General features: G+C 39.4%; 1 protein-coding gene across 2 annotated transcripts in view; it reads left to right on the forward strand.

The window, feature by feature from the left end:
* St3gal3 (ST3 beta-galactoside alpha-2,3-sialyltransferase 3) overlaps positions 1 to 9,893 on the forward strand; it is a 200,667-nt gene that overhangs the window by 29,002 nt on the left and 161,772 nt on the right. For both annotated transcript variants that reach the window (XM_005410679.2, XM_005410678.2), the window contains exon 2: positions 1,641 to 1,785. In XM_005410679.2, coding sequence (XP_005410736.1) covers positions 1,671 to 1,785 — 115 coding nt within the window. In that variant the 5' untranslated portion in view covers positions 1,641 to 1,670. The remainder of the gene's footprint in view (positions 1 to 1,640; positions 1,786 to 9,893) is intronic.

Here is a 9,893-nt window from a genome sequence, read left to right on the forward strand (position 1 = left end):
ACAGGCTCAGGATGTATACAAAGTAAGCACCCTGGCTTCCTGCTGAGTCACTTAGCCAAACCTCTAGACTCCCCAAGTTGACACAATGTTTCAACCATAGCAACATGATATCTTTCTTGTTTTGTGGCCAGGACATCTGGTTGAGGTTGAGGTTGAGGTTGAGGTTGAGGTTGAGGTTGAGGTTGGGGGTGGGTGGGTGGGGTGGGTGTGTAGTCTGATCTGGAAGGTCTTGGCTTAAGGTTCACTTATAGTAGGTTTCAGAGTATGTACCACAGGATGTCCCACCTCAAGGGGTAGGGGTGGAGGATGGATTCCAGATAGCCTCAGGGAGAGAAGCAAGGTCACCTTCAGTGAGGCGAGGAATGACAGGTGCACAGGACAGGTGAGGTTAGGTGGTGAACCTATGGCACATGTGTTACAGTGGGCTGTTTGTATCACTGAAAGTTCTAAAAGGTTCGCCATCACTGGGCTAGGAGAAGTGGGGGATGGGTTAAAGTGTAAGTCAGGGCTCAGTCAGGTGCTGCCAGGCTTTAAGGGGAAATTACTTTATTCAGAGGAATTGAGAATTGAATGAAAGGTATGTTAGGCAAAATGGCTCCCTAAAGAGGTCCAGACCCCAGCTCCCAAACCCTGGGAGGGTGTATAGGACAGTTGTAAATCATGTGAAGATGAAACTCTTGGTATTTGTAAATATGTTGGCCTGACATAGCAGAAGGGACTTTCCAGATGTGATGAAGGATGTGGCTCTTTATAGGCAGACTGTTCTGGATTATTTAAATAGATTCATGCAATCTCTTAAGCCCTAAAAAGCAAAAAAACTTTGGCTGAAAGGAAAACAGGATGCTATATAAGGGTGAATTGGAGAGATTCAGAGTGGGAGACTTAGCCATAGCTGAAGCGGAGCTGTGTGGAAAGTCAGAGAGGGTGCACAGGCCCCTGCCTGATAAACCAGCAAGGGAGTGGGAGCCTCAATCCTGCAGCTGCAAGTACTGAGGTGAGTCAACAGCCGGAATGAATGCAGAGTGTATTCTTCTCCATAGCCTTGAGAAAGTTGCATGGCCCCACTGTCCCTTGTTTTTTGTTTTTTGTTTTTTGTTTTTTGTTTTTTTATTGTGGTAATTGTGGTCTTGTCCCTTGGTTTTGGATTTGTAAGACTCCAACCGAAGGACCTTGCTAAGCCGCACTATACCCAGCCACTGAGCTTCGGAACCCTGATGTAAGAAACCTGTGTTGTTAAACTATTAGATGTTCAGTACCTTATTTCAGCAGGGAAATAACATTATCAGATTTTGTGTTATTAAAAGATGACTGCTGTGTACACAGTGGATCTGGAGAGTAAATTCAGAGCCAGGGAACTTGGTTGTTGGGAGTACTGTGATGGTGTGGCTTAGGGTAGTGGTGGTGGAAAGAGGATAGAGTTTGAGGTTTCTTTGGGAGGTCACAGTTGCCAGAGCTTGGCCAATGGCCAGATGTTTGGGATGGAGGAGCCTGCCTGGATGACTGCCAGGGTGACTGGCTTGGGTGCTGGGTGATGCTGAAGCTGCCCCTTGAGATGAAGACGAGTGGGTTGGAAGATGACATGGCATGACCTCCACGCCTTGATTCCATTAACTTCTAAGATCTTTTTTTTTTTCTTTTAGATCATGTAGACAATTGTAAATCATGTGAAGATGGGACTCTTGGTATTTGTGCGCAATCTGCTGCTAGCCCTCTGCCTCTTTCTGGTACTGGGATTTTTGTATTATTCTGCGTGGAAGCTGCACTTACTCCAGTGGGAAGACTCCAGTAAGTATAGTCACTCTAACCCACCGCAGGAACAGCCTGTTGCAGGTCAGTTATGGTTTGTATGCAGCTGCAATGCTGTCTTATTCTTCAGAGATGGGCGGTGAGTGCAATCGGAATATTTCTGGGTCTTTTGCTTAGGAATTATCTAATCTTTTAGTTGCTACAGGCTGAAAGCATCCTTCTTTTTCTTTCTTTTTCCTTCTTTCTTTTTTTAACTGCATGCCATGGCAAACCTTAATTCTTTTTATAAGCCCAGTGAGAATGTGCTATTCTTCAATGAAAAACCCATATTTCTAGTTCTTAAAGGCTTTTGTTCTTTTTAATTTCCATAGTGTATTATCACTCTGATTTTGCATTTATTACCTTAGGGTTTGGTACTGAAATTTTTTTTTTTTCTGCCCTCAAAACATATATCTTTACTTTTTCTTTGAGTTTTCTATTTTCATTTTAATATTGTGTTTTATTTTCTTTAATGAAATTTCGTCTTCTTAATATTTGTATTGAATCTACACCCAACTCAAGTATTGGCTTCTTTTTTCTACTCGGTCTTGATACCTTTCTTCCCTCTGTGCATTTGGTCTCATGTGTTACATAGGGCTCCTCACGTAGCCTGACCCTTCTGACTTTTTCTCTTTGCCCAGTGTTCCTTGTTACAGACTTGCACTTGAAGGGTTGACATTCATAGTGCCCAGTTTGTACATTCTGTTCTTGGCTGTAGATGGAAAGTAGTACAAGTGGTTGTGTTTTCCTTTTAGCTGTTTTGTCTAATCTGAACTTGGTTCAGAAAACACTGGGTGGCCTATCCTGATTCCCAGTGAGTTGTCTTCTCTAAAGTAATTTTTTTACAAACTCAAAACCAGTGTAGAAGCCACCTGAGTAGTTTGTCTCTAGGTCCAAGGCTAAAATGAGTTGGAAGAGGCACCTGGCACAGGCCTGCCACTGTGCTGAGGCTAACTTGGGAATTATTCCTGTGGGATAGTTCGTTTATTTCTCATGGCCCAAACTACTAAGCAGTTTCAAGCCAAGTTTTAAAATATAGTGTCCTGTCTTTTACTGTTTTACGTAGAATTTTAAGTGCCTCTTAAATGTTTAGCTTATAATTACCACTAATTACATTTTAAGAGTGTATTCAAATTTCTCTGCATTTTTTGTTTGTTTGTTTTGCTTTTTGAGACAGGGTCTCACTGTATATTCCAGGCTGGTCTTAACCTTGCTGTGTAACCTAGAGTGGTTTTGAACACCTGCTTCTCCTGTTTCAGTCTTCCAAATGCTGAAAATATAGGCATGTGCCTCCACATCTGGCTTCACTTGGTTTTTTTGTTTTTTTTTTTCTTTTTGAGACAAGGTCTCACTATGTAGTTCAGGCTGGTCTTGAACTCACTTTGTAGCTCCGGCTGGCCTGGAACTCACAACGATCCTTCTGGCTCAGCCTCATGAGTGCTGGGATTACAGGCGTGCGCCACCGCACCCGGCTTCACTTGTTTTTAAAGTCAAGGAGACTATCCAAGATAAGCAGCCATTTGAGCCATGCTCTGTATTGCAGGCATTCTCTATATTCAAAATGGTGATTCATCTGTGCAGGAAATGTGTGCAAAGAACAGAGGTCTCTTTCAGAATATAGTAAAGACTCAGTAATATTTTCCTAGGAAGGGAAAGAAACTAACATTGAAGAAGATGCGTTGTGTGTAATTTTATCTCACCTGATTTAGTTCTTGCTGAAATTCTGTGAAGATGTCATTATATTCCCATTTTCCAGTTGAGCAAACTGAAGCACTTAGTGTAACTAATTTAGCAAGGTTATACAGCTAATTATTGGAACTGGAATTGAAATCTGAATTTCTGGCTTTAAAACCCACAGTCAATTTTTGGGGGAAAATGTATAATAAATGGTGAAGGGAGGATTTGATTTTCTATTCCACCTGGTAAAAAGAGAGGAAAGAGGCTTAGAGAAGAAGTGGTAGGAAGTATTAGGAGGAGGATGGAGAAAGGAAAAGGAGGAAAATAGGAGGGGAAGAGAGGAAGGAAGTCTTTCAAAAGAAGACTTGAGAGGTTTACTATTTTGGGAGGTGACAAGGTGTTGCTAACAAGTGCTATATGTAAGCTTCAGTGGTTTATTACTAGTTTCCTGATGTCTTTAGCAGTGTTAGCTAACTAACCAGTATTCTCAGCATTTCTGTTACTCTGTCTCTCAAGCCTCTTAGATGTTTGATTTTGAGTAGGTTTTCTGTAGCAATATTTCTGTGCTTCAGTATCAGGACAGAGTAAGAGGACCAAGGCTGGGTGTTTTACTGCCAGAAAGGGTCAAACAAGTTCAAGCTGAAGGGCTTCTGGACCCAGATGACTGCTAGGTTGTGAGTTTTAAGCTATAGTTTAGTAATATTGAAGATGATGATGCTGTCCTTTTTTCTGAGGACCTTAGAGGACACTTTGAAGTTTGAAATGTAAGTGTCTTTAACATTGAGTTACTTTTTCTTCTTTTTTATAATAATAGTTACCTATTGAATTCCTTCATAATGAGAAAGGAAACTAGAGTTTTTATTACTAAATTATTTATCCAGTAAGCAGCATGTTCCTATTATGGTCCATGTACTGTCCCAGGTAAACTGGATATAGATGACCATACACGCTGTGATTGAAGTATATGATGAATGTTTAAACTTTTGTTTTGTTTTGTTTTTTGAGACAGGGTCTCACTATGTAGTTGATGCTGGCCTGGAACTCATAGTGATCCTTCTGCCTCAGTCCTCTGAGTTCTGGGGTTATAGGTGTGTCCCACTTCTCCTGGCTTTAAATTTTAAAAATTTATTACTGTAAAAGACGCATTGCCATTAAGTTGTCTCAGAGTGTATCCCCTAGTTTTGAACACACTTTCCCACAGTCCTTTGTACTTTCTGAAGCAGTTCTGAAAGACCTGTGTATCCTCATCTGCCTTGTTCACCGAATCTGACACCATGCAATTTCTGACTTGTCCTCAAAATTAACATGGCCTTGAAAGGTGAATGCTTTGAATTGATTGAGGATGAATTTGTTTAAATCAAATGTAATGATTTGGTGCTATTAAGAACACCATAGGCAAAGTTAATATACTGGGAAAAGACACTTTCAGTATTTAAAATTCACAGAGGTTGGTATCTGGTATTCAAAGTACTTTTGCCACCAACAAGTAAAGGGCAACAACCCAATAAAAGCTTAGAAAAAGAATTTGATGGGCACTTTACAAAATTGGGAAACGCATACAGCTAAGCAAATAAAGAGATAACCAAACTCATGGGCTCTAAGAAACATAGAAATTAAAACAAAACATTAGCCACGTGCGGTGGTACATACCTATGGGAAGCTGTTTGGGAAGCTGAGGCAGGAGGACTGCAATTTAATGAGATCCTATATCAAAATAAAACTCTTTAAAAGGGCTGGGGATGTACCTCACTAGTAGAGTGTTTGCCTAGCATGTATGAGGGACTAGGTTCAATCCCCAGTACCACCACTGCCACCAACAAATCACTTTATACCTCTTAGACGGACAAAAATTAGAAAGCTGGGTAATATCAAATGTTGGCAGGTATGTGAAACTGCTGCATCTTATAGCATTTGCTGGTAGGAAAGTAGACTGCTACAGCCATTCTGGAGAGCCATCTAGTAATATTGACTTAAGTGTATACATACGCTTTAGGCCCAAGTGTAACTATTCTCCTTTGTATTCATCACAAATTTGAGGTTCTCGTAGATTACATATCAGTCTGGATAGCAAATATTTGTATTAAAAAAAACCCAAAACCTAGCCCCGCTCCGGAAAGTTTGAGTCAAAAAAGGAAACAAACCCCATGTGTGCCGGTGGACGCCTGTAATCCGAGCACTCAGGAGGCTGAAGCAGGAGGATCACAGGAGTTCGAGGTCAGCCTGGGCTACACAGAGTTTAAGCCCAGCCTGAATTACATAGCAAGACCTTGTCTCAAACAACCAAAAAGGAAGCAAAGTAGTTTTATTTCTGTAAATTAAAAGAAAGCATGAAGATTCTTAGATAGGCTTCAAAAACCATAAACTATAAGATGAAAAGTTGATAAGCTTTACCAAAATTAAAATTTTCTACTCTTTGAAATATGCAGTCCTACCTAGAGAATGAAAGAGCAAGCCACAGAGTGGGAAAAAATTCAGCGCTCTAAATTACAGTATTCAGTACTTTCAATACTTGTATATGTTTATATCTAAGATATATAGTTTTTTATAAGTTTACTAAGACTGTAAACACCTTAATCAAAGTTGAGTAGATCTGAAGACACATTTTGTAGAACAGGATGGAAGAATGACTCATAAAAACTTGAAAAGATTCTCAGCTTTATTAATTGTCAGGAAATACAAAACCACATTACCCATTAGAGTAGCTAATGTTTAAAAAAACGTAACAAATTTTTGTCAGGGCTATGAAGCCTCATGTGCTGTGATTGCAGATGTAAAATGGTACACTCACTTTGGAAGCTGGCTTGGCAGTTTCTCAAAACAATAAGCATACACTTGCCAAATGATACAGTTATTCTAGTCATAAATATTTATGCAAGTGTCTTGGTTACTTTTCTCTTGTTGCTGAGACAAAATACCCCACGCCCAAAATTAAGGAGGGAAAGGTTTATTTAGCTCACAGTTTGTGGAGGTTTCAGTCCATATGGCTGGCTGCAAGGCAGAGTGGCACATGGCAGAGGGCAGCAGTTCATGGCAGTGGCAGATAGCAAAAGCAACAAGAGCCAAAGGGAGGAGTGGTGGCAAGCAGCCTCTTTCTCTCCCTTACATATAATATGCAAACTATATGCCCCAAGGTGGGTGTAGCGCTCACACCCATGAATCAGTCATAAACTCTAGAAGCCTGCCCATGACTGCATGAGGCTTTGGGAGGACATCTAGAACCAAACCATAACATCAAGAAAAGTGAAAATATTTATCTATATAAAGACCTGTACTTAAGTGCTGATAACAGCTTTATTCCCAATATCCCCAAACTAGAAAATACCTTAAATGTCTCTCACTTAGTGAATGGAGACGAAATGTGGTATATTCATCCATACAGTGGAGTACTATTCAGCAATGTAAAGAAACAAACTTAAGACATGAATAAATATCAAACTCATATTCTGAGAAAAAAAAAAAAAAAAAGAAAAGGAAGCTCCCAATACAAAGAGTACACATTATATGGTTCCATTTGTATAAAATGGAAACTAATTATTAGCAACTTAAAAGCAGATCAGCAAGTACCTGGGGTGAAGAGTGATGGATTGCAGAAGGGCACTAGGAATTTTTTGAGGTTGGTGGAAATACCCTTATATTAATTGTGGTGTTGATTTTGTGAATGTGTACAACTGTCACAACTCTTCAAATTAATGCAATTATGTGCTATTTCTCAATATAGTTGGTAAGAATTATATTAAACATATATGTAGAAATGACTGTTAATTATATGTATGAACACATACTAAACATAATAGAATGATTGCCTTTGCAAGAGAGGTAAATGGTGGAGAGGAAATCAAATTACAACTCACTCAATATGGTTGGATAATTGTTTCCATATGCCTATATATTGCATGATAATTAGGAGGATGGCTCTCGTTAGCCGAAGAAGTTCCTCAGGGAGCAGAATAGCCAACCTGTACCCTAAAACCCATGAAACATTGCTGTGAGAAATTAAAAAACATTAAAATAGACATACCACGTTCATGGTCAGAAGATATGTCACTGTTAAGATATTGAATCTTCCTTGCTTGCTTTAGAACTTATTCTCACCAGCCGAAATTCCAGAAGTCTTAGTTTTTGTCCTTTTTTTCGTGGTAGAACATGACAACTGATTTTAAAATTTATACAAAAGTATAGAGAACTTAGAATAGTTTAAACTGTGTTGAAAAAGAATCAAGTGGAAGAGTCTGCTTTCAAAATTCATTATAAAACTATGGTAGATAGAGTGGTATTGGTATGAAGGTGGATGTATAGATTAGTGGGTCAGAAGAGACCAGGTGTACATGGCCAGTTGAGTTTTGAAAGTATATTCCAAAGCATTTTAATTGAAACAGTATAATCATGTTCTGTAAATGGTTGCAAACAAACAAAAAAAATGAACCTTGACTCACCTGCTCTCTGCATATGCAAAATTAACTTAAAACGGATCACATACCTGAAAGGGAGAGCTAAAACTATAAAACTCATAGAACAAAATACTGGCGAGAAATCTTAGTGACCTTAAATTAGATAAAGAGTTCTTAAATAGGGAATAAAAAGCTTTTTTTTTTCTTCAAAAATTTTGAGACAGAGTCTCTCTGTAGTTCAGGCTGGCCCTGAACTCACTACTAGCTCAGGCTAGCCTGGAGCTCCCAGTGATCCTGCTGCCTTAGCCTCCAGAATGTACCAACACACTCTGCTGAATTTACTTACTTACTTACTTACTTACTTACTTACTTACTCATTTATTTATTTATTTATTTATTTGGCTTTTTGAGACGGGGTCTCACTGTGCAGTTCAGGCTGGCCTTGAGCTCACTTTGTAACCTACGCTAGTCTCGAACTCACAACAGTCCTCCTCTCTCAGCCTCCCTAGTACTGAGATTACAGGCATGCACCACCACGCCCGGCCTTCTGCTGAATTTTAAAAATTAATATATTGGACCTTATCAAAAGTAAAAACTTGCTAAGTGTGGTGGTCCACTCCTGTAGTCCCAACTGCTTGGGATGCCAAGACAGGAGGATCACTTGAGCCCAGGAGTTCAAGATCAACCCAGGCAATGTAATGAGCCCCTATCTTTAAAAAAAAGTAGAAACTTTAGCTCTTCATAAAACACTGCTACAAAATTTTAAAGACAAGCCAAAGGCTGGGAGGAAGTTTCGCAAAACATACACAAAGGATTTATATTTTGATTATGTAATTAACCCATGCAACTCAATAAGAAGACAACAAAGAAAAATTAAACATGGGCAGATACAAAAAGACTTCATAAAGTAGATACAGAGATGGAAAGTAGGTAAGTAAAAAGATGAAGAACATAATTAGAAATTAGAAAATGGAAATTAAAGCCATAGTAAGATACTACATTGACTAAAAAGACTATATCAGGTATTGGGAATGATACAGAGCAACCATACTAGTTTAAACTGCTGATGGGAGCATAAAATGGTACAACCACTTTGAAGAAACAGTTGGACAACTTTTTGAGAATTAAACATTCACCCAGTATACCTCCAGTCATTCCACTCAAAGAGCACTGAAAACATATGTTCATGCAAAAACCTTGCACAGGAATGATTTTAGTAGCTTTATTTATAATAGCCAAAAACTGGAAACAACTCAAAAGATCCAACAGGTAGATAAACAAATTGTGACATATCTGTATAATGGAACACTGCTATGAATGATACATGTGTGAAAATGCATGAATCTCAGTTATGCTAAATGAAAGAAGCCGGACATAAAAGTTCATAATACATCATTCCATTTATGCAGTATTCCATAAAATGCAAGCTTACAATGATAAAAAGTAGCTCAGGGAGATTGTGAGGAGAGGAAGGGTGGATTTAAAGGCCTGAAGGAACATGAGATTGGTGGTTATTACAGTTATTCAGACGTGGGGCTTGGTGGGAGGTGACTAGATCCTGGGGGATCTAGACTCACAGTGCACTCATCCATTGCTGAGTTTATAGCTGAAGGTTCTCTTAGGAGGCGGGGCCTAGTTGGAAGAGGTGGTCACTGGGGGAGTGACCTGGAAGGGGACATCTCCCTCCCTGCTTTTCCCTTAGCAAGGGACGCCATGGCATCGTGGACTGTCACCATGAGTCAAAGTAAACCTCTCTTCCATGAAGTTGTTGGTAATTTTGTCCCAGCGATAAGGAATGTGATTTAAGATACTGGGTAACTTAGTGAGATCCTGTTTTAAAATAAAAAACAAGGGCTGGGAATGTTGCTCAGTGCAAAGTCCCTGGTTCAATCCCCAGTGATACCCTCCCCGCCCAAAAAATTAAGAGGTGTTAAGAATTAAAGCATTTAAAAAAAAAAAAAAAGACCAAAAAAAAAAAAAAAAAATGTAATTGGGGCTGGGGATTTAGCTCAGCGGCACAGCGCCTGCCTGGCAAGCGCAAGG

This window comes from Chinchilla lanigera, unplaced genomic scaffold (assembly GCF_000276665.1).
Source record: "Chinchilla lanigera isolate Chin_1 unplaced genomic scaffold, ChiLan1.0 scaffold00136, whole genome shotgun sequence".
Classification (NCBI taxonomy): domain Eukaryota; kingdom Metazoa; phylum Chordata; class Mammalia; order Rodentia; family Chinchillidae; genus Chinchilla; species Chinchilla lanigera.